The sequence below is a fragment of the Pipistrellus hanaki genome (assembly GCF_964339955.1).
Source record: "Pipistrellus hanaki genome assembly, chromosome: 8".
Lineage (NCBI taxonomy): Eukaryota > Metazoa > Chordata > Mammalia > Chiroptera > Vespertilionidae > Pipistrellus > Pipistrellus hanaki.
Genome location: NC_140510.1, coordinates 74114339 through 74140989, shown reverse-complemented (window position 1 = coordinate 74140989; position 26651 = coordinate 74114339). Strand labels below are relative to the sequence as shown.

General features: G+C 45.5%; 1 protein-coding gene across 1 annotated transcript; it reads left to right on the top strand.

Moving 5' to 3' along the window:
* Positions 1–212: 212 nt before the first annotated feature.
* Positions 213–25358, top strand: MPP4 (MAGUK p55 scaffold protein 4; the record flags this gene model as incomplete). The annotated part of the gene is given in 22 exon segments (XM_084893211.1): positions 213–291; positions 1101–1222; positions 3658–3735; positions 3951–4031; positions 4268–4399; positions 5142–5223; positions 6352–6437; positions 6782–6853; positions 7501–7563; positions 7565–7698; positions 9384–9448; positions 10659–10676; positions 13005–13043; positions 14636–14656; positions 16038–16052; positions 17422–17463; positions 19029–19175; positions 20329–20409; positions 21883–21976; positions 22589–22697; positions 23042–23176; positions 24913–25358. Coding segments are annotated over 22 exon segments (1887 nt in total). The 3' UTR covers positions 25105–25358.
* Between the last annotated feature and the right edge of the window lie 1293 nt (positions 25359–26651).

Here is a 26651-nt window from a genome sequence, read left to right as displayed (position 1 = left end):
GCGATGATCACAGAGTAAGGACCACAGGGCAAGGATTTCTTGTTTGAGGAGGATCCCAGTGGGTAGCACAGTGCCTGGCTCGCCCAGTAAGTGTGTTGCAAATACATTTCAGGGCCCCAAAAGCTGCATGGCCAGCGTGGTTGAGTGAGCGGTGTGCTGTCTATCGATCTGTGCCCCAGGCCTGGATTCTTTGTGGGAGCTCAGGCGGGAGGATGATCCCCTCAGACAAAGGCGCAGACATGCCTGACACGGAGGACCTGAAGCGCTCTACACCGTCCAGTCCCGAGAATGGTACGTGGCTCCTCTAAGCTAGGCTGGCCTGATACCGTCACTCTGGATGGGTGATCAAATACATGGGTAAAATTCTGGCAGATTCACTGCGATTCCTATAGGATCCTGTACACTTTCGAGTGTCCTACCACATGTATTGGTTATAAGTCTAAGTAATTTTCAAGGCAGAGAGGAAAGATATGGACCCAAGGTCTTACTTAAAACTAGAGCTTCATAACTTGTTCGCATTCAAAGTGTCGCTGCATCAAATAGAATCCCTATGAAAACGCTCCTAAAAACCCAGGCATTCACAAAAACCTGCCCAGTCCCTTTAGTCAGTGGAATCCTGAGGTGTATATTAAAACCTTATTGGGAGTTAGAGTTTTTAAATAACACCTTCAATAAGCATTTTCAGAAAGTGTAAAGACAAATGACTCTATGTTTGAATTAGGGAAGGAGGACCCAGAATAGATAATTTGGAATAAGCTGGTAAGATTGGGGAGAATATAAACAATATTGCTCTCACCACATCTTCCACCTGTGTACCATGACCTTATATTTCACCAGGCGTTAGCAGGAGCCCTATGGGAGAGCCAGCATATTCTCTTCTTGCCGCAGGCACCTGGGTTCCAGGTAGCTGGCTGACTTTCTGAGCAAGTGACAGAATAGGGCCTGAAGGCAGATCCTCTGGGCTCAAACTCAGTGTCATTGCCACCCCTCAGAGCCATCTGTCCTGTGGCACATCTCAGCTGGCTTGTCCTTCTCGTGCACTCCGTTTTCCTTGCCTCCTCCACCTGCCTGCCACCCTGACTGCCCTCTGCCTTTCCCAGGTCTCTCTCAAACCCTGAGGCTTGTGCTGCAAGAGCTGAATCTGTTCTACAGCCGAGACGTGAGCGGACTGTGTCTCCTGTACGACCTCCTCCACTCCCCGTGGCTGCAGGCTCTGCTCAAGGTGCGCCTGACACTCAGAGGCCTTGGCCCATCCTGGGGGCAAGAACCACCTATCCAGCGGGGCCGTGGCCCTGGCAGGAAATCCCAATGGGGAAAATGTTTTTTTTTTTAATTTGTTAAGTGTATTTTTTTTAATATGTTTTATTGATTTTTTTACAGAGAGGAAGGGAGAGGGAAAAAGAGCTAGAAACATCAATGAGAGAGAAACATCGATCAGCTGCCTCCTGCATACCCCCTATTTGGGGATGTGCCTGCAACCAAAGTTCATGCCCCTGACTGGAATTGAACCTGGGAACCTCCAGTTGGCAGGCTGCAGGCCGAAGTTCTGTCCACTGAGCCAAACCGGTTTTGGCTGTTAAGTGTACCGTATTTTCCGGCGTATAAGACGACCCCCTAATCTTACAGTTAAAACATAGGTTTAGGCCTATATTCGCTGTATAAGACTACCCCCCACTTCCGAGGCAACACCAGTTCTTTTTTTAATAGACCGCCTCTCTGACTCTGGCCAATCCGAGCAGGCTTTTTACTAGAACACAGTGTAGCTTCGGGTACAGAATATGTACACTGCGTTCTAGTAAAAAGCCTGCTCGGATTGGCCAGCGTCAGAGAGGCAGTCTATTAAAAAAAGAACTGGTGTTGCCTCGGAAGTGGGGGGTAGTCTTATACAGCGAATATAGGCCTAAACCTATGTTTTAACTGTAAGATTAGGGGGTCGTCTTATACGCCGGAAAATACAGTGTTTTTATTGATTCCAGAGAGGGAGGGACGGGAAAGGAGAGAAGCATCCATGATGAGAGAGAATCATGGATGGGCTGCCTCCTGCACGCCCCACACTGGGGATAGTGCCCTGACCAGGAATTGAACTAGGACCTCCTGGTTCATAGGTCGTCACTCAACCACTGAGCCGCGCTGGCCAGGCAGAAGAAGTTCTTAGAGGGCAGTTCTCAGAGAGAGCGAACACACCTCTCAGTTTAGGAAGGAGCTAAGTTAGGGGGTAGCGAGGATATGGCAGCTCCTTTTTTTTTTCTCCCCGAGGGCCCGGGATCACGAAGCAGCCCCGTTCCTATCTTAAACTCACACAGGGTTCTGTATCAATCACATCTCAGGGAAGTGGGGACCCCACCTGCTTTGTGTCAGGTGCTCTCCCTCCTGGAGAGCTCAGCCCCGGCTGGGTGGCGCGGACCACGCTCTCACCGCTCACACCGCAGCGTCTGTGCTTTGCGCTCCGCCTCCCGCATCACCCTAGTGGGTCCCGGACACTGAGCGCCGCCCTGAGGCCGAGCAGGGCGTGCGGCTCTCCAGCCAGGGGACTGGGCCAGCGGCCGGCAAACTCATTAGCCAACAGAGACAAATATCAACAGGACAAAGACTGACATTTCTTTTGAGAGCCAAATTTGTTAAACTTAAACTTCTTCTAATGCCACTTCTTCAAAATAGACTCGCCCAGGCCGTGGTATTTTGTGGAAGAGCCACACTCAAGGGGCCAAAGAGCCGCATGTGGCTCGCCAGCCGCAGTTTGCCGGCCACTGGACTAGGCTGTGCTGGCCTCTTGGTCTTGGTTCTGCATCCGAAGAATAAACGATGTTTCTAAAATGAGATGAAGGGCTGCACCGTGGAGACAGGCAGGCCTCGGTGTGCCCGACCCAACCCTCGGCCCTGTGGTGGGAGAAACTCCTAAGACTCAGCGGAGGTGACGTCAGAATTTTCACAAATGAACTCTTACTGGAGAATTAAGAAAGGGGGGGAACACAAACAAAAGGGAAGAGCAGAGTACAAAGAAGCAGGTGTGTGCCTGGCCTTTGGCTCACATTCTCCTGTGAACCCTGATCCCAGCGCTCACGTCCTGCCCAGCTGCCGGGCCCCGGGCCTCATGGGGGTCTGGCCCCAAGTGGGCATTGGCCTCAGTCCTAGAAACCCCCCTCTTGCTTGTTTTTTTTAAAAATATATATTTTGTTGATTTTTTTACAGAGAAGAAGAGAGAGGAATAGAGAGTTAGAAACATCGATCAGAGAGAATCATCAATCAGCTGCCTCTTGCACACCCCCCACTGGGTATGTGCCCACAACCAAGGTACATGCCCTTGACCGGTATCGAACCTGGGACCTTTCAGTCTGCAGGCCGACGCTCTATCCACTGAGCCAAACCGGTTTCGGCTTTCCTGGTTTTTTAACAAGAGAAAAGGTTGAGTCTTTCAGTGAAATCAGTTAGGGAAATCACTCTCCCATGGCAACCAGGGGGAGAGACTTTGGAGCATGAGAACCACCAGCTTGGCTTCATCTCTCCGTGGCAACCGGAGACCCCTGCCTAAAGGCCAGCACGCTGCCCTGCTGCTTGTGCGGCTCCTCTGCTCCTCCCCTTGGGGATGCTGGCCCCCAGGATGTCCACGGTTCTGCGGTGGACACGCCCTTCTCGTTCTCGTTCCCCTGCCCTCTGCAGGTGTATGACAGCCTCCAGGAATTCAAAGGGAAGAAACTGCTTCCCGCCACCTCCCGGGCACAGGCGCTGTCCCACGAGGTGAGGTGGCTTTTAGTCCCCAGAGCAGCAGAGCTGGGAGGGGCTGCATTTCACTGCCAGAGCTTCTTAAAGAAACCAGCGGCGCTCGTGGCTAAGGCTGGTGGATGATTATGCATCTGCTGAGGGTTTCTCATGGAGCTTTACTAAAAGGGGGGGAACTGGCCGCTGTCCCCCTCATTAAACAATTTCACAACGTGTGCTTTCTCCCCGACCAGGTGGTGGAGGTGTTACATGCAGCCCCTGGTTCCCCTGAGACCCAGGAGCTGAGACAGATCCTCCAGGCTCCACACTTTGAGGCAAGTGCTTGCTAAATGGACAAGACGCCCCTGCCTGGCCCATAGGCAGAGCGGGGAAAGGGCAGAAATGCCGGCGAAACGTGCTCTCGGAAGGCAGGTCCTACTGCTTTCCACGGGACCTGCCGTTTGTACCTAAACATGTCATTGTTGTGTCTTACACAGCATCAAGTCGCTGTTTTCCAGACAGCTCTGTCCTACGTGTGCCGTTTGTTCACCTCGCCCTTCCCTGCCCCCAGGCCTTGCTCCGTGCCCATGACACTGTGGCTCAGAGAGACTTTGAGCCCCTTCTGCCCCCACTGCCGGACAACATCCCCGAGGGCGAGGAAGCAATGAGGATTGTTTGTTTGGTGAAGAACCAACAGCCCCTGGTAAGACGGCCGTTTTATAATTCCCGCTAGGATTATACCGGGGTTCACTGTGAACTAGATTATCTCTAGCGGTGTCCTGGCCATGCTCTTGCCTGAGGTCCCAGGCACAGTCTGAGGCACTCAGGACATGGGAGGGGCACTCTGTTCCAATGTATTTCACTCAATTCTAATGTATTTGCCTAGTTCTTCCCCCATCCCCACCCCCATTAACGGGAAGCTAAGAAAGGTATTCTTTTGATTTTCTAAGAATAGCCCCCCTTGATTAGTTGTAATTCTGGGATGCTTCTTTATCTCTGGAAGGCTCTACATGTGGTTATGTCTGTGCGGTTAGAGAACTCAGGCGGCTGATGTTGAATGGCCTTTCCCTTTTTTAAAAAAAAAAATATATATATATATATCTTTATTGATTTCAGAGAGGAGGAAGGGAGAGGGAGATAGAGATAGAAACATCCATGATGAGAGAGAATCATTGACTGGCTGCCTCCTATACTTCCCCTAATGGGGATCAAGCCCACAACCCAGGCATGCGCCCTTGACTGGAATCGAACCTGGGACCCTTCAGTATGCAGGCTGACACTGTATCCACTGAGCCACACCAGCTAAAGCGGCCTTTCCCTTTCGATGGCTTGGCATGGCCCTGCTCGGTAGGAATGCCTTCATCTGAAAGACCAGAGCTCCGCTGAGGGAAGCCAGCAGAATGGTCCCGAAGCTCAAAGAGGAACCCGTGGTACTCTCTCCCCAGGGAGCCACCATCAAGCGCCACGAGATGACCGGGGACCTCCTGGTGGCCAGAGTGATCCGCGGCGGGCTGGCCGAGAGGAGCGGTAGGCCGGCGCCCCAGGGTACAAGCGGGACGGGAAACTAGGCAACGCTCGGCAGTTTAGTCTTCGGGGCAGGAAAAGCCCTCTGTCCTAACGAAGGCTGGGGCTGTGATAAGTGCCGTTGCAGTGCTTGGTTACCAAAGAAAGAAGGGGTACATATTCCAAAGGAATCCTGTCCCTCCTTCTCTGAGCTCCTCCGCCTGGGCTCCACCATCGTGTTCCCTCTAAGTACCGTATTATCATGCCATTTTACAGAGGGGGAAACTGAGGCTCACGGTGATTAACGAGCTTGCTCCATTTGAGTTGGGATTCAAGTCCCGGTGAGCCTCACTCTATGTTCCCAACTTTCACTCTTCACTCGGTCCTCCTGCTCTCAAAGGGCACAGCTCTTCCCCCTCCTGAAACGCCTCTCGCCGGTCCTTTCTTCCCGCCGTGAATCTTCCACTCTGTGCTGCCGGAGCCAGCCGCTCTGTCCCTGCCGCCCCTGTCCTCACTGTCCATGGCCCCAAACCCAGGCGCAGCCTTTTACCCCGACATCCTTACAGTAATCCCCCGGGATCTCCTCGTTGCTAAGTCCTCTGGCCCTTCCTCCAGCCTCTCTGGCCCATGTGATGTTGTTGACCTTGCCTTTCTCGAAACTGTCATCCTCCTTGGTTTCTGGCCAATGACATCATCCTGCTTCTTGTCTCCCCTTTCTCTCCACCCCACTGTTCTGCTTCGTATTTCTCAAGGCTTGATCTTCACCCCCAGGTTTCTCCACGGGGTCTCTCTTGAGGTGTTTCCCCCTTTTCTTTCCACTTATCATTTCCTCAGGACCCTGACATCTTTACTTGTAGTGTTATCTTCTAACCAGTGTTCCAGTTCCCATTTCACCACATCAGATTAGCACAAATAAAAATGCCGCCATCAGTTAACATCCAGGGCTGGCGGGGAAGTAGAAAATGCAGCTCTCCTGCACTCTGGTGGTGGTGTAAACTAGAATAACTGCTTTGCTCTATTACTATCAGCATTAGTATTTCACTGTCAGAGCATGGCTGAGTGAGCGGCTTTGTCACAGAGCTTTGGGACAGGTGCCCCTGTCTTCGCCAATACCGTTGTCCCCTTCTCTGTCTTGTGTTCCCGGCTGCCTAGGTTTGCTTTATGCCGGAGACAAACTGGTGGAAGTGAACGGAGTTGCGGTTGAGGGACTGGACCCTGAGCAAGTGATCCACATTCTGGTAATCGTCTCCTCTTGGCCGTTGCGTGCCTCATGGAGATGCCAGGCTGAACGGGCCGTGCAGCCCCTGGTGTGTCCACCGAGTGTGAGGGGACTTGACCCCTCTCCACACGTCCTCTTTCCAGGCCTCAGACCCTGTCTGTTTCTGTATGCCGTCCCCCCGCCCAGGACAGAGCAGAGCTGAACTTCTTCCTAATTTCCTGTTTAGCTGTGACCCCTTGTGAGAGTTCCTGAGGAGGAAACCACTGTTACACTCGAGCATTTGAGTTGGAGCTCCCTGTGCTGAGTCCCAGGAGCTCCCCGAACTTGGCCATGTGTCATTCTTCCCCCTCTGGCATTTTCCAGGCCATGTCTCGCGGCACAATCATGTTCAAGGTGGTTCCAGTTTCTGACCCGCCCGTGACCAGCCAGAAGATGGTGAGAATGTACTGCGCCTTCGTGCTACTGTTCTCTAGACTGTTGTGCCCTTCTTCGATACTGTGTATATTCTTCAATACTGATGACGCGAGAGGCAAATGAATAAAGGAATACAATAAAAGGAGATGAGGTACCAAGAAGTTAAGAAGTCATATAAAGAATGGCGAACATGCCCTAGCTGGTTTGGCTCAGTGGATAGAGTGTTGGCCTGCAGACCAAAAGGTTCCGGGTTCGATTCTGGTCAAGGGCATGTACCTTGGCTGCAGGCTCCTCCCCGGCCTGGGCCCTGGTTGGGGCTCATGCAGGAGGCAACCAATGGATGTGTTTCTCTCACATTGATATTTTTCTCTGTCTTTCCCTCTCTCTAAAAATTAATGGAAAAATATCCTCAGGTGAGGATTGAAAAACAAGAAAAAAGAATGGGGAACATTTGAGCAAAACCTCTGAGAACTAAGATTATATTCCTAGAGTCACTTTTCCCATAGCTCTTAGACTCAGTTCGAGAGGCAAGCCCTCCTTTTCTGTGAGGATGGAGAGGAGAGGTAGAATGGTCGATGGAAGAGTGGAAGAAAATTCTGTCTGGGTGGCCCAGGCGTGCACGGGTTCTTCTGATAGTGCCATTATGCACCCCCCCCCCCTCCCGTCAGGTGTATGTTCGAGCCATGACTGAGTACTGGCCCCAGGAGGACCCCACCATCCCCTGCACAGGTGGCCGGGCTGCCTTTCCAGAAGGGGGACATCCTCCAGGTGGTGGACCAGACTGATGCGCTGTGGTGGCAGGCCCGGAAGATCTCAGACCCGGGCACCTGTGCAGGCCTCATCCCTTCCAGCCACCTTCTGACCAGGTGAGGCGCGGGCGGCTCCCGGACTCAGCACTGAGCCACCGGGAAAGAGAGCGTTCCGCAGGCTCCGTTCCTGCAGTTCAGATGAGAAGAGAGAGACAGGCAGATGGACAAACTCACACACTAGCTTAAAAATCCAAGTGCCGACGTATCCATATGCCTTACGCTTATTAAATACCGAAGGACTCGAATAGTCATTCCAGTTAGAAAAGAGGGAAAACACGTAGGAAACCAAATTAAACTTTAAGTGGTAGTTCCAACTCCTCTCTCAACCTTTCAAGGCTGAGTTGAAACCTCAGATACTGAAGCTCAACCCATCACCCTCGCTTCTGTGCTACTGAGTCCAAGGGAGTAAAGACAAAAACAAAACAAAACAAAACAACGTTTTTACAAGGTGGAAGGCTCAGCCCACGTAAAGAAACCAGGAAGTCGAAAAGAAACTAGCAACGGATATTGAGAATAAAATTGAAGCAGGATGAAAATCAAAACAGTCTGGTGTTCTGATCCACTAGGTCAATTGCTATTGAGCAGTCTGAGAACTGACTGTTGAATTTAGCAACATGGATGTTTTTGGGGGGTCCCGATAAAAGTGATTTCTGGGGCAGAGGGTAGGGATGAGGGCAAAATGTTAGAAGAGGTATTTGTGTGCCTGACACATCTTCGGGAATTAGGGCAGACCGTGAGCGAGCAGGAGTAATCTGCGGTCGCCAGAAGGAGGGGGTGGGGGGATAATAGTCAGAGCTGGGGATTCTAGGGAGGAGGGAGAACCATCTGGAGATACTCTGACAAGCAAGGACACGGACCGAGCTCCAGGCATGAGTAATGATACGCTGGGCCGGCTGACAGCCGCTGTGTGCCCCTCTCTCAGTCATGCTCAGCGAAGTCAGGGTGGCAGCTGGAAGGAACAGAGACATCAGAGGAACTAGCAAAAGCTACATATTGGGGCTCCCCTGCCCCAGAGCGGCTGTGCCTGACACCACTGGGAGGGGGAGGGGCCAGGTTCCCCCGGGAAAGGTGCAGGCACAGCTGGTCTCAGGGAGACCTGGGCTTTCTGAGGGCGAGGATTGAAGAGCTGGCTCACAGGCGGGGCTGGGTGTGTGTGAGAGGGCTCGGGGAGGGGCCTGGTGGGCAGTCTCCAGGGATTAGAGTGTAGGGGACAGGGGTGATCTGAGCTCTGGGGGCTGAGGACACAAACAGGGATAAAGGCCCAAAGAGATCCTTCTCCATGGTCTCCTGAGGGCAGATGTGGTGGGGAGGCTCTGGGGGGTCCTGCACGGGGCACACGAAATTCCAGGGGTACTGGACGAGGAGCAATAGCAGGAACTGTCTCTAAAGGAACGGTGGAGGGCAGGCATCCACAGCCAGAGGGAAACAGCACCTGCTAGAACATTCTAGTGAGACCAGCTGAGGAGGGGAGGGAACTGTAACGAGGCCTGTGGCCTGCGAACTAGTGGACACGGGCACATTTTTACTCTGAGTCAGTGTGGCTCTAACAATATCCCATGAGGCAGGAGAAACATGAGAAAGTTGGTGTGTTTAGAGAACGTATTTGACAATGTGTTTGGGGAAGAAATCTTTTTCCCTTGGGCAGAGGCAGCAAGATTCTAGGAACATTCTGACCTGGATCTATGCCTCCTGGGTTGACCTGGGTTGATTTTTCTTCTCATAGTGCATTTCTTTTTTTGTAGGAAGCGACGAGAGTTCTGGTGGTCTCAGCCATACCAGCCCCACACCCACCTCAAATCACCCACCTGTGAGTGTGCTGACATCTCAATCCCTGCACGTGCACCGTGGCAAACTGGCTTCCTGCCCAAGACAGGATCTTTATTTTTATTTTTAAAATATATTTTTATTGATTTCAGAAAGGAAGGAAGAGAGAGAGAGATAGAAACATCAATGATGAGAATCATTGATTGGCTGCCTCCTGCACGCTCCCCACTGGGAATTGAGCCTGCAACCCTCGCTGGTTCGTAGGTCGATGCTCCACCACTGAGCCACGCAGGCCAGCCTCCTTTGTGTTTTAACAAAGTTTGTTTATCAAGCCATATTGAAACACTCCTGTAATTCATTTTCCTATTTCATTTCTCAGAGACACGTGGGAATGCTGACAAAACTTTAATCAGTATCTGGAAACTAGTATGGCCTCTGGGTGACATGCAATTTGCTCATTTAGCCCAGGTGCAATTCGTATCAGTGTTTTTGAAAAGCTCACCCTGAAAACAGCTTGCACCCTATTAATCCCTAAGGCCAGGAATGCCAGGGCTGGAGCCACTGACTCAAAGGGTCACCTCTTACAGGGATGTTTTTGATGGAGTGCGATCACTTTCTAAACTATTAGATCATTTCTTTTTCAATATTGTAGATGATTCTACAGTAGATATCATTTTGCATCTTCCTGCTCTGCTTATATGTTACCTTAGGAAACAAAAATCCCAGGAGCAGTTTACTGAGTCGAGAGATTTGGGCGTTTTTATTAATGAAGACTTACTGAAAAATTCCAGGCCTATGTTAGTTTGCAGATGGTTATCAAAAAGTTATTTACTGAAGATGCACTTATAGTTGTCATCCTTCTGTCTTTCCCACTTTCTTTCCCTTTCCTCCCTACCTCCCTTCCTGTCAAGATACAAGTTCCTAAAATATGCTGAACTGAGCATACTAATTCAGAAGTGAGTAGAATGCAATCTTTTATTGGGATGAAAAGTAGGATTTGCCAGATACAAGTAGATCACCAATTTTAATAAGGCTCATAACAATATTAGTTTCTATAGGCTATTCACTTATCATTTTGTTACTAAATCTTTACTAAATTTCTGGAGAATAAGCCCAGAATATTAATTACTATAATTTTGGCTCTTTGCTTTTCTATATTGTAAGTAAGTTAATATGAGAAACTGAGTATAGACTAATGTGTGCCCCTCTCTCCCCCACCTCTCTCTCTGCTTCAATCATTTGTCTGTATCCAGCGATTTCTATGGAAGAAGGTAAAAAATAGCATTGGGGAAAACCCTCATCTCCAAAGTCTCCTAGAAATGCCCTGTAGTTCTCATCAGCTCCATTCAGTTCAGCTGTTTATTAAGCTCTTCCTATGTACCTAGTGGTGTGCGAGTCACTAATGCCCCAATGTATGGACAGATGACAGTCAAAAGAACACACACAGTATATTGTCTTAACCCTGAGAGGAATAAAAGAAAAGAGAACTAACATTTACAGTTTACAGCCCCAAAGTTGAAGGCAGCCCACCATAAGAACTCAGAAGAAAAAAAAAGAAAGTTAGGAAACTGCTCCGCACTTTTGAATCAACTGCTTTACACATACTGTCTTCACAATAGCAGCCACCCTAGCCAGCAGTATGGACTTGCTGATTTTGAGAGAAAAAATCAGTAGCTCTATGAGATCCCAGAATGACAAGTTTAAAAGTCAGGGCTACTTGTGCTGTTACTATAGCTTTTGTTTGCCTTTAGAAAAACAAAAACAAACTAGTTATGTCCTAGGAACTAATGAATTCATTGTTGCTATAAACCACATGTGTCAAACACAAGGCCCGCGGGCCAAATCCAGCCCGCCAGGCCTTGCAATGTGGCCCGCACCGCGCTGTCATCACTGCACTCCGCTGTCAGTTTATGACATTGTCAGTTTATGACTGTTCAGTAAACCATTCGGCCTGCGATTTAGGCTGGATTTTAGATTTTGGCCCCTTCTCTGATTGAGTTCGACACCCCTACTAAACTATTAATGTAGAAAATAATCTCTAAACAAAGATAAGGCATTAAATAACACCGTTGAAAATCTCAGCTACACTACTTGTTTATCTGTGCCCCTTCTCTATAAAATAGAATTTATTCCATAAAATGTTTCATGTGAAATATTTTATTTAAAAATGTTGATTAATGCTGTGCCTTTTCAGGAGGTGATAAGTACTACTTTATAACATCATAGTCTATTATATAGAATATAATATGTACTTTTAAAACATACTTAACACATTTATTAAAACACCATTTATTGATCTCCAGGGAAGTCCTGGCCACTGTGCTAGGCCCAGAGGTACAATGCTGAAATAAAGTATGTTTTGATATTAAGAGGAAAATTCAACTCAGTTTAATAAATAATCCACGTACCTACTATGTGCAGGACGTTGTACAAAGACCTGGAAAGTACGCAGACATTAGTAAGACATTCTCGCTCTGCAGGCGCAGTCTGGGCGGGTGACACCCAGTGGTTACATTACAAGGTAGACAGATGTGCAGCTGCAGAGTTCCAGGAAGCAGGAAGAAAATGCCGTCCTGAAAACGGCAGGGATATTCATTTTGATCAGGTTTCAAAGGGACCTTGAACATTATAGCAAAAGCAACAGCTTAAGCAGAGGCCCAGAGGAAGAGCCAGTGATGCCGGCTAACAGGAGTGTAAGATCTGTGAGGGATGGCAGTGGACAGTGGCCTTTAAAGTTGGGTTGGGGTCATGTTGTAAAGCAGCGATTTGTCATTTCATGGCTCATAAACTAATTACTAAAATTCTGCGGCACACCAAAAAAAAATTATTTTTTGCCAATCTGGCAAATTTTATAATTTCGATTAATTTACAAAGTGACTTTTTAAAAAAGCAGATGCTTGTACTTGTATATAAGGACTTCTGGTACCGCGAATTAACTAATCATATGCAACCTTATTATGCTACCCGACCAATAAGATGCAACTCTGTTCTATGACCTAAACACACAGGTCAATTCCGGGCATTCACACTGGACGGTTATTGTTGTGTTGGCTGTTGTCATTTTCTTATGTGACAATCTAAGGGAAAGAGGTCAGTGCCCCCGGATAAACAGTCAGGTGTTGAATGATTGGAAAATTCTTGTGGCTCACTGGTTGAAAATCGCTGTTGTAAAGGGTTTTCAGGACTAGGATGAATGCCTTTAAAAGTTATATTTTTTTATTCTCTTATACATAACCAAGCTAAGGTAAAACTAGTTAACACTTACTGAGTGTTTGCCTCGTGCCTTTTCATCATCTTATTTATTCCTATCCTATATGGTAGGTGTTATTACTATTCCCATTTACAGAAAGAAACTGACACTTACAAGGCAAACTCCTCTATCCAGCTTCTGAAAGCCCATTCTTTAAAATTTGTAGCTGCCCATATCATACATCTTCATTTAACACAGTGGAGCCTTTTTTTATCCCGTGAGTGAGCAATAGTTGTAAGAGTGGCGTTCTTAAAGGTGGCCTGTGCTTTACTGACAGAAGCCTGCATGTAGGCAGTCTTGTTTGTGATGCTATAATAACACACTTAAGTTCTCCTCTTCTCTTGCATAGACGACGACATGAAGATTGACGAGAAGTGTGTGGAAGCAGGTAACATTGCCTCTTGATAGATTTACCAGCAGCGGAAAGATGGAGCACCTCAGGGCCAGAGTCTCTTAAGCAGAGCCAGCCAAAGGGGCCACAGGCCTTTCCTCTGTTAGAAAGGTGTAAAATGAACCCTTTTTCTGTGGTTTTGACACTTGGAAGAGCAGTCCAGCTATGGGGATGTCTCCAGGTCTAACCAACCTTCTAGAAATCAGTACCTTGGAAATGATCCCAGTAACACTGGGGTGTTACATTGAATAACATTCAGGTGGAACATAGAGAAACCACCATGAGAAATACTATAAAATATAATATATTTAAAAAGAAAAATGTATAGTTTGATATAGTCTGGTACCATCTTCTGATAGATTATAGTATAGATAAATAGTACAGGTTCCAAATTTGAGAAATATATGAGAACTTTTTACATTTCTATACTTAATTAATTGATTTAAAAATATATTTTATTGATTTTTTACAGAGAGGAAGAGAGAGGGATAGAGAGTTAGAAACATCAATGAGAGAGAACCATTGATCAGCTGCCTCCTGCACACCCCCTACTGGGGATGTGCCCGCAACCAAGGTACGTGTCCTTGACCGGAATCACACCCGGGACCTTTCAGTCCGCAGGCCGATGCTCTATCCACTGAGCAAAACCGGTTTTGGCTCAGTTTTATTTCTTGAGGCAATAAATGCACCCAGGTTCTTCCATAATCCTTCCAGACACGTTCTGTGCATATGAAAGCAGGGATGTACATTTTTTCCTACTCTCTCTCACACTGATACTTACCTTAAACACACACACACACACACACACACACACACACACACACTCACACACACACACACACACACAAATAAAAATACCCTCAAATAAAACCCTACACAAACTGTTCTGTTCCTGGCTTTTTAACTTGGCATTATATATATCTTGGAGATGATTCCACCTTGGTACGTAAAAAGCCACTTCATATTTTTTAAACAGCTTATTTTTATTATAAGCAATGCTGCAATGAATACGTTTGATGCAGCATTGCCTGATCCAAGGATGTGTGGATTGATGATGTTGCTTTATATTTCAATAAAACCTAGCTCCTTAATCCTCAGTATCTCTTTCCAACACGAACAAGAACATTTTAACTGATGAGAAAGTCGGTTTCAAACCATTCATATACTCATTCTCCTTACCATGCTTCCCTGGCTCAGGAGCCCCCAGTCTTCCGCAGGGCAACCCCTCCTGCATCTGGATGGCCCTTGAACAGCGCAAATATCCAACCACCTATAGGAGCTCCCCCCGACATTCTGCCTGTCCCTCCCCTTTGAGCCTAGTTCTAGTTATTCTCTCCTGTGTCGTTTATTTTAAGCTCCTACTGTACCCTTGCTTGATATCATGGCCCAACTGCTCAACACCATCTCTCACTTAAGACTGATACGTGCCAAAGAGACACCACTGATTTTGTCCAGATTTAAGAACACATTTTACAGTTGGTGTGTGTGCAGAAGCACGGGGACAGGGGATTATGCTGTTAGACTACAGATTGAGTATGACCTGTAATATAATGACACTTTTGGTGTTTTGCCTCCATGGAAAACCGTAGACAAAGAAACGTTTGAATCTGGTAAGTAAAACACGAGTATGTGGTTCTGATTTTAAAATGTATACAGGGTTTCAGATTTCGGTGGAGTTTGAACACCTGTTTAGGATAGGACACAAGCGTTGTTTAAATTCATCAACAGTACAGTGGTGAGAGGTAAATTTCACCTTAACCAGTAGGGCCATTTTGGAACTGCGAGGGCATAGTTGGTGTCACCTTGGGGAAGGGCACCCCTGGCCTCTAACTGGTGGGAGTCGGGAAGGGTAGAAGGGGTGCCGTCCATGACACCGCCCTGCACTATGCTCTGAATTACCTGCGGAACAAAACTCATTACAAATATGCGAGAAGTTCTTTGTACACAATGGCGAGGGAAGTTCTCACCAGACAAACACGGAGAGCTGGTGGCTTATGAGACAGTCACTATGGAGAGAGACTTTGAACAGAAAAAAAGACACGGCCTTGCAACTGCTGAAAAATCAATCAATTCCACACACTGTGTGTATAGCATGCTGATAGCAGATAACCTGGATAGTGAGTGATGGGCACCAAATCCGTTATTTTCTTTAATGTGTGATCTGTTATTACTGATGGTACATGATATCACCAAGTGTCTGTCCCTCAAAATAATGTCGGCATCATTAGTAGCAACAGAGAGCCCTCAGAATATCTTTAGAAAACTGGCCACCTTCTGGGGCCTGTTAGCATTACCCACCCTCCTGCAAGTGTGTGCTTCCTCGTTTTCTCCTTTCGTCACCTATAACTGCTCGGGCACATTACCCCTAGTTCACGTAAGGCAAGTTCTCTTCCTCTGACCGTGTTCAAGGAAATGTTTGTGCTCAGCTTCGCCTGTCTTCAAGGGGCCAGCTGGGGATGGGCGGGTGCGTGGGTGAGGGTAAGGAAGGAGGACACTCAGGCTCCCTCTGGCAGCTCCTGCCCCAGGCCCGGACCCAGGCCCCTGCCCCCTTCCTCCTCTTCCTGGCTTCCCAGGCTGCAGCCCAGGGGCCTCTGGGGGAGCAGGACAGCGGAGGCTTAAACGAGTTGCCTTTCTATAATTTCTCTCTTTCAAGCCTCATTCCATGCCAAGGAGAGAGGAGTTTTCATGGCTAAAAAGCCTTCAGGGAGAGTCCAGATAAGCAACTTGCAGAAAAAGCTACTGTGCCCCCAGCAGCAGGGTCATGCCAATGGCTCTGGGCGGGTGTGTGTATGTGTGTGTGTGTGTGTGTGTGTGTGTGTAGCGTGAAGGGGGTTGCTGTTCGCTCTGCCAGGACTCCCAGGACTCCCAGCTTCTCTCAGGGGGACGTGACTGCCTCACTTCGTCATTGTCTTTATTTGATGGCTGCTTGATCTCAAAGGCTTAACTTGTTCATGTTTACTTATTTATTTTTACACTTCCTCAAATGCCCAGAGGAACTTTCAGAAGGTAACTGTTTTTATTTCTTGGGTAAACCAAATAAAGCTATGTTTAAGGTCATTCAGTGCCTCAAAGTGAATACCTGACAGAATACATTTTAAGATAGACTCATGATATTTTAAGGCTGAACTATTCAATCTCATAGAAAATATTTAAAAATAAACAAAGAAATTCAGCTTGATGAATATATCCCTAAGTAATCATTTCCTTTTAAACTTACTAACGTATTTCAGTTAGAAAAATATGCTTACTTACCAGAGATGGAGTCGATATTGGAGTGTTTTCTTTATATTTTAAAATGTGTGGGGTTTTTTTGTTTGTTTGTTTGTTTTTTTAAGAAAATGAAGGTTAAGAGAAAAAGCTTGTATGTGTCAGTTCATTCTATGAACAAATGCTCTTTGTTTTTTTTTTCCAATGATCAGAACAGGGTTGTGTAAGTGATGAGAAACAGATGTTAGTAAAAAGTAACTGGAAATGACATTTCTGTAATATTTCTTTCTGGTGTTTATAACAAGTTTACTGAGACCCCAGAGGAAGCAGAGGCAGGAGTTTCAGGGCCGCTGGACAGTATTCTTCCCTTTTTGCCTCTCCCATTCTTGAATAGTCAAAAGTAATGGGCAGCTGTAGAGCAAATACTAACTATATAGAATGAGTCATTTAATAATCCTATATAATAAAAGGCTAATATGCAAATTGTCTCATGGGGAGTTCGACCAGGAGTTTGATCGCTCACTGTGACATGTGCTGACCACTAGAGGGTGGCATAGAACATGGCAGGCAGCCAGCAGCAGTGGGGTGCTGAGGGAGTGAGGGAAGGAGGAGGTGGGGAGGCCAGGAGGCAGAGAACTTGATCGGCCCTGATGGCTGGCCAGGCCTAGGGACCCTACCCATGCACGAATTTAGTGCACTGAGCCTCTGGTAGAGAAGATTAAAACCCATCGCTGACAAAGAGCTTACTTACAGGACCTGCAGAAATCAATAACTACAAGTTAAAGCCAGAGCCGGTTACCTCTCTGTGTGTTTTTAATCAGTTTACTTTGGGCATGTTTAAGGATATATACCCAATTTTTACATGTTTTTACAATGGTTCACTATCTTTCTTATAACTTCACATAAGCCTAAAATTGGTTCCTGTTCCCAATCATATGAGACAGATTATATGAAGTGTACTGCTAAAATTCTGAAGGTGTCTCCATGTAAATAGTTTGGTACACGCGATTGGATGGATAGTGCTTAGACACTCAAGGCTAAGACAAGTGGTGCTGCCATCAACTGAAATAGTGTCCATGAAGGTTTGGAGAGAATTGCATGACTCTGTTCTAAGTAAACTTCTCCTCCTTCCCCATGTATCCCGCTCCCACCACTCTCTGTGCCCCAGACAAGGAGGAGTTCGTTGGCTATGGTCAGAAGTTCTTTATCGGTAGGTTTGGCTGAATCAGAGGTGGGTCTTTGGCACTTCCTCAGTTATTTTCGTACCTGACAATCCTCTGATAGCTTGTTTTGTTGATGGACATTTCCAACCTTGTTCCTTGTTCTGGTTTTTCTCTATCTTTTGTGTGTGTGTGTGTGTGTGTGTGTGTGAGTGAGTGTCTATATTCTGATATGTTGATCCTTCGTTGTTATTCATCTGGTTTCCAGTGGATATTTCTAATTATTTACCCAGTATAAATATTTTGTATTCTGCCAGACTGTCCCACAAGTGCTCTTAAGTGATACAATAGGTAAATGTACTGAGGATAATAAGAGCTGTTTTTCTTTGTTAGAGAAAGGAGTTACACATGTGGAAGGATTGGCGGGGGGACAGGCATGCTAAGATAAATCCTGTAGTGCTGAATTGGCCTTGAAGGTATTGGTGTGAACTCATGCTTTTCAATATATATAGATGCAAATATGGATGTGTGTGTGTGTGTGTGAGAGAGAGAGAGAGAGAGAGAGAGAGAGAGAGAGAGAGAGAGGCATATATAATCTCCAGCTCTACCTACTGAGAGGGCCTGGGAGCAGCTTTGGCACTTCCAGAAAGCTCTGAGGTTCAGTGGACAGATTAGGTAGGATTCCAGGAGTTTGCAAATCACGACTGAAATGTCCAACTCTGCCACTGAACACACAGTTATGAGCAGCCACTGGTACTGTCTGTGTCTTAGTGCTTCCATCTGGAGGTTGTGAGTAATCAGCCTGCTCCACTGTTTCTACCCTGGCCTGAGCCACCAGCCCCCTCATCTGGGAGTGGCCCCTGAACTGCTGGCCCCTGACCCTCTGCCTCCTGGGCCTACAGTTTACATCCGGCCTTCAGCAACCAGAGGAGTTCTTCCAACATAAACCAAATCATGTCACACCCCCCTCTTGACCACCCAGTGACTTCCCACTCCACTTTGACCACAATCCAACGTGGGACCCCTTGTGTGGCCTCCCCAGCTTCCTCTCCAGCCCACTTCCTACCACTGTCCCTCCTGCTCACTGCCCACGGCTACACAAGCTCCATGCTCTTCCTCAGGCGCTTCAAGCTCGCCCCTTCCTCTGCTCCTTTGCAGTGTTCCCTCAGCCGGTCTGCTCTTCCCCCCAGACGCCTCCTTAGCTGGCTCCGTTACTTCATCCAGACACCTGATCGGTGTCCACGCTTCGGACACTGGACTGAACCACCTGCCTGCAGAAGCACTTTGTCAGCTCTCTACCCACCAATCCTCCACCTGAGCACTCACTTTTGTTGATTTTTGTCTCTCCTCCTCCCTAACATGTACATTGTATGAGTTTCGTTGGCCATTATCTGACCAGCATCTGGCACAGAGTGGGCGCTGGGTGGGTGACACTTCGAGGTAACGTCTGGGCATCTTGTTATTTTGCCTTCTATCCCTTCCTCTCTCCTTCCGCCAGGCAGGCATGGCTCTGCTCGTTAGCACGTTAGATCGCAGTCGCTGCGTGTCCACCAGGGTGGACGCTGGAAGGAGGCTCTCCTGCCTGGGTCTCACGTTCTGTGCTTTCCCCGCCCAGCCGGCTTCCGCCGCAGCATGCGCCTCTGCCGCAGGAAGTCTCTCCTGCCCGCCCTGTGCCCCGGCCGCTGCCCCAGGGCCCCCTACGAGGAGGTGGTGAGGCACCAGCGGCGCCCCTCGGACACGCACCGCCTCATCGTGCTCGTGGGTACGTCCCATCCATCCCCATCCGGGCAGGCAGCCTCTCCTCCTCAGTGAGGTCTCCCTTCTCCTCTCGGTGGCCTCGCTGGGTGCAGTGGGAAAGCACAACTCTTTAGTCTAGGGGCTGCCATGAGGACAGCGTGAAAAATAAAGCCCGTTTTATGTGCGCGTGTTTAGAGGTAAACCCTTAATGCCTCGTGCTTTTATTGTCTATAGTTGAATGTCACATGCTGTCTTGTACTTGAACTTGGAGAAGAACAGGTTGTATAGTGGTAAGACCATAACTGAGATTTTATTTTATTTTATTTTATTTTATTTATTTGCTTTTTTGCCTGATTAGAATTTGTTCTCTAAGCATAAATGACTGTTCTCGCAGACTGGATCATTAGTCTGTGTAAGGAAAAAATCCTCAAGATCCATTTTAAAAGAAATTTGTCACCACCTCTTTTAAGGGACAAAAACTCCTGGACCGTATCCTTGGTGCTAAGCAACAAGGCACATGAGTGTGGATGGGCCTTTTGTGACCCAGACCTCCACCAGGTGGTCCCTGCAGTGGCAGTCACCTCGTCTTACTGCCCCCTCCTCTGTGATCAGGGCAGGTCCCTGTGGGGCAAACAGCATGGCTTACAGCCGGGACCAGCTGCCCCGTGTGCAGCGCACAGTGCAAAAGGGGACTGCAAGGCCCCTCGTTCCAAAGTTACCAGGGATTTACCGCAGCAAACGAAGAGCATTTAACCCAGGGCAGTCCCCGAAGCACTGGCTCTGTGCCCCAGGTCCGCCCTGCCTCCGGGGGCACGTGGGGTGCTGACTCACCTGCCTGTGGGGAAAGCGCCCTGACTTCTGTCAGCCACAGCACCGCTCACTGTGGAGCCTGGCTTCTGGGTGGTGAGTCGGCAGAAACCTCATTTGCAGAGGACAGGCCGAGGCTCTGAGACGAGGTAGAGCATTCGCACCGGGCCCCACCTTAGACGGGGTTTGCTGGGCTGGCAGTTTCTGCAACTCCCCGCCTCATTTCTGCATGTTAAGATGAGGACTCTTCTGCCGCTGCTCCCGTTCCTGGGAGCTGTCACCCTGAGAACATTTGCTCCCAGGTTTCTCAGGGGGAGGCTGACATGTGATTCACCACATCTGATGAGTTCTGTCTGTGACTGTTCTTGTAGGGCCTTCTGGTGTTGGAGTGAATGAACTGAGAAGACAACTCATTGAAGTTAATCCTGACCATTTTCAGAGCGCTGTGCCACGTACGTTTTGTTTCTCTCTCAACACAGTTCATGTTTTGGTAAAAATTTCTTTGCATCTGCAGAGGCACCAAGATTACTTAGTTATGTCTTACCCTCTTTGTTGAAAAAATATAAGACATGAGGAATAGTTCTTAAAATTTCTAACTGTATTTATTTTTACAGAGGAAAATGAATTACTAACTAGGTTTTAAAAAGATGACTGTCCTTTTTCCATTTCTTAGCAGTCATATAAATACCTTCCTGGCACTGCACTTGATTCTTATTTGCTTTTTTATTAAAATGTATAATATTTGCACATATAATGCCATGTAACTGTAAGTGTGATTATACCATACATTGTGGGAGGAGCTTGTGGGTACTTCCCCTTCACCCCAACTTGAGACAGAGGAATTTAAGAAAACCACTTAAAGAACTTAATATGAGTTTCCTGCAATTTAGGTGTCAAACTGAACCTGAAACTATCTAAAGGATAGAGCTTGGAGGACGTGACCAATGGCTGTGGTTTTGGAAGTGGCTACCCTGTGAGAGTCTGTCACAGTAAAAAGTGCTGTGATGTTTCCCAAGGACCAGCTGAGGGTGGATTATATGGGAGGGCGACCCCTGGGCTGTCTTAGCTTTGCCAAAGAGGAAGTCTCAGTAGAAAGAGGCCGAAGGGGACCCCAGATACTTCAGGGTGTGGAAGAAATCACAAATGATTGGCTGGCATAGAGGTGGATTTGAGGTACTCAGTACACGTTAGTTGAATACATGGATGAGCAGACAATGAATCGATTTTAGGTAGTCAGTGGATTCTTATGTTTCATACCAGATGTTCTTTAAGCTGAAGATACCAAAGTGCTCATATCAACCAATCAGATTGAATTCAGACCCCCTGACCTCTCCCTTCTGGAGATCCCTAATCACCATTCCCCACAGACTGCGGACTGTCCTTGGCTTTCTCCATTTCAAATCTCAGACACTCTGGTGCAGTAGAAAAGATTAGTCTAGGAGGAGACAGAATACCTGGGTACTTGTTCTCAACTTTTCTTTTCTGTAGTCTATGTATGTGAGCAAGTTAGTTACTCTCTAAAATCTTCAGGTAGCTATGGTAATAGCATCTCACCTAGCTAGGAGTGTAAGGGGTGACATGAGATCTGTGAAGTGCACTATATAAAAACATACTGCTGATATTGCTACCTGGGAGGTACATTAGAGCTCATACATAATTCACTGGTGCTTATTTAGAAGTTATATCAGGTGTTCCCTTAGGGTATCCCTATCCTGGCTTAAAACCTAATATATTCTTGTCCACACTATGAGCATTAAATAAAGGCTTACAGATTAAATAATTTTGATATCAGAACTACTTTACTATCAACAAGTCAGACTACTTTTTGGTTCTAGTATTTTGTCTACATACTTATATATACATTATCTGTTTTGTAATGAATCAAAACATTTTGAAGACTCTAACATCTTTAAAATTTCTGACAGATACTACTCGTTCCAAAAAGAGTTATGAAGTAGATGGACGTGAGTATCACTATGTGTCAAAGGAAGCATTTGAAAGCCTCGTGTGTAGTCACAGGTAAGCTAGATGTTCAGAATCCGATCCTCACTTCTGCTTGTTTTACATTCCAACTAGAGTCTCTATTTTAAGCACTGCTCGAAGCTTCTGAGGAAATTGATTTTTGTTTCTGAAGAATTAACCAAGAATGTACATTGCTATACTAGTAAACCAGTCACTGGGCTCTGAGAGGGAGCAGAATAGAAGTGCAAATTTTATTTTAAAATATATTTTATTTTTATTTTTTAAAAATATATTTTATTGACTTTTTTAGAGAGGAAGAGAGAGGGATAGAGAGTTAGAAACATCTATCAGCTGCCTCTTGCACACCCCCTACTGGGGATGTGCCCGCAACCAAGGTACATGTCCTTGACCAGAATCGAACCCTGGACCTTTCAGTCCACTGGCCGACGCTCTATCCACTGAGCCAAACCGGTTTCAGCAGAAGTGCAAATTTTAGAGAATTTGAATTCATTAAGTCCTAGATCTCCAAATATTTTTTTCTCCACTGATAGTTTTTGTGCTAGCAAAGTTCCGTATTTTATTCCATGCTGCTGGAGTTTATCTCCATGTTACTACTAATAATATCTTACCCGTAGAAAGAGTTCTTGTTTTCTTTGTCCCACCTTGCAGGATGCTCGAGTATGGAGAATACAAAGGCCACTTCTATGGCACCAGCATGGATGCTGTTCAAGCCGTCCTCAATGAAGGGAAGATCTGTGTCATGGATTTAGAGCCTCAGGTGGGTCTGTGGTGGAATGTTTCCCATCTTCTCATAGTAATGAATGCATGCCATTCATTTTGGGCACCTGCTATATAGGTTTTATTCTGTTACTGTTGACCTTTTAAGGATAAGACTATTTCCCATATCTAAGGGTCAGGATCTTACAAAAAGAATCAATTATCACCCTAGCTTGTTTGGCTCATTGGATAGAAGGATCCCAGATTGACCCCCAACCTGAGTATGTGCCCTGATGAGGAATGGAACCTGCCACCTTCTAGTTATAAGATGAAACTCCAACCAACTGGGCCACACTGACTAGGGTAAGACTTCTGTTTTTAAATGTGCACTTAATTTCTGTGTAGGGCATTCAAGTGGCTCGAACCCGTGAACTGAAGCCCTATGTCATATTTATAAAGCCATCTAACCTGAGTTCTATGAAGCAATCTCGAAAAAATGCCAAGATCATTACAGACTACTTTGTGGACATGAAATTCAAGGTAAAATCACTGTACTGTTTCCACAGCCTCCTTATATTAAGGAATATAACTTTTGTTTCTAATGAATAATGCCGTATGATTTATCTTTTATAAATATTAAAGTTTAATAACTGTTATAATGCTACTCTTGTTTTTTTCCTTTTTCTTTTTCTTTTTTGGAGGGAGGGTGTCTAGATTAACCCTTCAAACCACAGTTTGCAAAGCCACATAGAAACTGGGTGTACACAGGCCTGATATCTGTATTTAAAATGAATTATTTATTTTATACAAACATTGGGAGTTTACTTCTTAAATCTTTTAGTGAATATATCTCATTTGTAATGAGACACTTTATATATATTTCTAAACATGAAAATTTTTATTAATGAAGATGGTAATAATAGAGGGGCCAACCCAGGTGAGATTAATCAGTGAACTTTTCCTAGGATTGCTGATTTCCCCTCCCAACCCCAGTTTTTAAAAGTAAATCTACCTTAAATATTTTAAGTCATGGCATATATTTAGCAAGGTGTATAAATCTTAGGTGTAAGCTCAATGAATTTTTACATGTCTGTGCACACAGATGGTCATCGTCTTGATCAAGATCTTACTTCTTCCACTTATTTTTGTGTGTGCGGTAAAAAACAAACAAAACATGTAACATGAAACACAAAACTTAACATCTCAACCGTTTTAAGGGGATAGTTTAGTAGTATTAAGTTTATTCACATTGTGAAAAGGATCTCCAGAACTTTTTTATCTTGCAAAACTGAAATTAAACATATAAAATGCATCATGAATTTGGATGCCATCCTTTATATAGGGACTATACGAATGCCTGTATCACTTTAATTATAGTGTATATGTTGCCTAAGTGAGCACAGGTGTCTTTATATTATCATTTATCTCTCATTTTTATCTTTTATTTCAATGACTTCTGTATGCATACAAGTCTGATTCTCCAGTTTGCATTTCAGACAGTGGAGTCCATGGATATAGTCCCTGAGTCTCATTTTTATGACAGTGTAGACAAATTAACAAAATTATTTCTGGATCATGTGTGTGGTCACCTTGTAAAGGAGTACTGCCACAAGATCTGTGTCTGCATTTATATTTATGTTTATGATTGTATAGACAACAAGTTGTACTAGTTTAATTGTTGTGGACAAATTAGAAAACAGAAATGAACTTAATGCTTTAGTGTTGAGTGAAGGCCAAATAACCTTCACTGAATGAACATTTCATAATAGTAGAAATAGATAATATTATAGGTGAATTAAGTCATTATGAAGCAAAGTGTAATTTAGGAATGCCTATTCAATAGAACCATTTTACCATCCTCATGTTAAAAGTGACCATTTTGTATATACAAAATAACACCATTCTTATTAGATTGTTTAAAATTTATGTTTAAGTTTTATTTATATTTAATTGGTAAACATTTTTTTTGTTTTATGTTGTATATGGTTTGAGCACTCCAAATGTTTAAATAATAGGATAATTTAAGTTTAAATCAGAACTTGAGAGGATTGGTCTGTCTACAAACCATCATTCAATTTTGGAAAACCTTGACCAGGGAAACATTAGTAAGACTAAAGAAAGAATCATATGTCCTTTGGTTTAAAATAGAGGACACTTATTTGACCTAATTTTTAAAAAATAGTTTGCATCTGAATGTAACAGCGTAACAAACTGCTATCATCTCTAATCCTCCCGTTGAGTTTGTTTTATCCGCATTCTTTTCACTTCCCCTAAAGGATGAAGACCTACAAGAGATGGAGGATTTAGCCCAAAAAATGGAGACTCAGTTTGGCCAGTTTTTTGATCACGTGATTGTGAATGACATCTTGCAAGATGCATGTGCCCAGTTGGTGTCTGCAGTTCAGAAGGCTCAGGAGGAGCCTCAGTGGGTACCAGCAACGTGGGTTTCCTCTGAGACTGGGTCCTAAGGGCTTCTGCTTCACGCTTGAGTTTTAACAGCGTTGTCTATTTCAGCTCTGGAGTAACAGCTGCAATTGTGTTTCCCCAAAAATAAGACATCCTCCGAAAATAAGACCTACTTACAGGTTTCCTTCTGAGTGAAATATAAGGCATCCCCCGAAAATAAGCCCCCCCCCCCCAGGCTAAACATGAGAGATTTGGTCCACTGATTCTGAAAGAAATGGAGTCATAAGAAATTCACCAGGAAATTCAGGAATTGGATTGTTATGATGATGTTCCAGAAGATGATGACATGATTGTCATTGAATAAATGAGTAAATTCTTGATACTGTAGGATTCAGTTTGTCTGGTTTGTGTTGACAATTACCGTACTACCGTATACAGGTAATAAATTTCCTTTATTTTCATTTAACAATAAATGTGTACCGTATTCTTCTTCATGGAAAAATAAGACATCCCCTGAAAATAAGACCTAGCACATCTTTGGGAGCAAAAATTAATATAAGACACTGTCTTATTTTTGGGGAAACAGGGTATCTGAAGCAGCAGTGTTTGCCCCGTTTTAATATGTGCAACTTTTAAAGTCCTGCAGTTTGTTAATTAACCTTATTTGAAAAAAAAGTTTGCATTGCATTGTTATATGGTTACCTGTTTGGCATTTTTTAAAAAATTGTTTGCTTTTACCTTCTATACAGCAATTGGTAGGGATAAGAACAAAGTCAAGTGACTGAGTAGAAGAAACTTTTATAGTTTTCATATGGTTGTAGTACAGTTCAGATAAAAAGAGCTTTCCTAAATAAAACAAGTAGTATTTAATTTCAGAAACTGCTTTTTTACCTTATAAAACTTATTTTCGGAAAACAACTTTTATAAATTTTACAAAAAATGCCTACTTGGCGAACTTCAGCAAGAAAGATGGGTGATATACATATTTCACACCTAACATCAAAACCTACAAAACTGCACTGCCCTCATTTTACACGAGACAAGGAAAAAAATATTCTTCTGATCAAAGCTGTAATAATATTAAGTTTCCTAAAAACCAATATCTACATTTATGCTTAAACTAGTGGCCTGGCGCACGTATTCACGCACATTGAAAGGATTAACTAGAAGGTGGCCGGCAGGGCGGGACTGGGAGAGATGGCTGGACACACCCTGGAGCCAACCTCGCATGATCCCTCCCCTGCCTGGCTGCACCTGGGGCAGCTCTATGGCTCTCTAAGGACCTCTGAGGTCCCCGCAGCTGGGCAGTAAACCAGATTAGGGGCCAATAGTGCCCCAGCAACAAGGTAAACCATTGGGAATCGGGCTCCCTCCTCTCTGGTTCTGGGGTGCGTCACCTTGAGAACCCAGAACCACCTCTGCCAAGTCACTGCAGCTTGACAGCTCCTGCACAGAGCGTCTGCCCCCTGGTGGTCAGTGCCCATCATACCTACTGGCCAGGTAGATGGTCAGACAGTCGCTTAGTCTTTTTTCTCTTTTTTAAAATTAATTAATTAATTAATTAATTAATTTTTTTATTTTTTTATTTATTACAGAGAGTAAGGGAGAG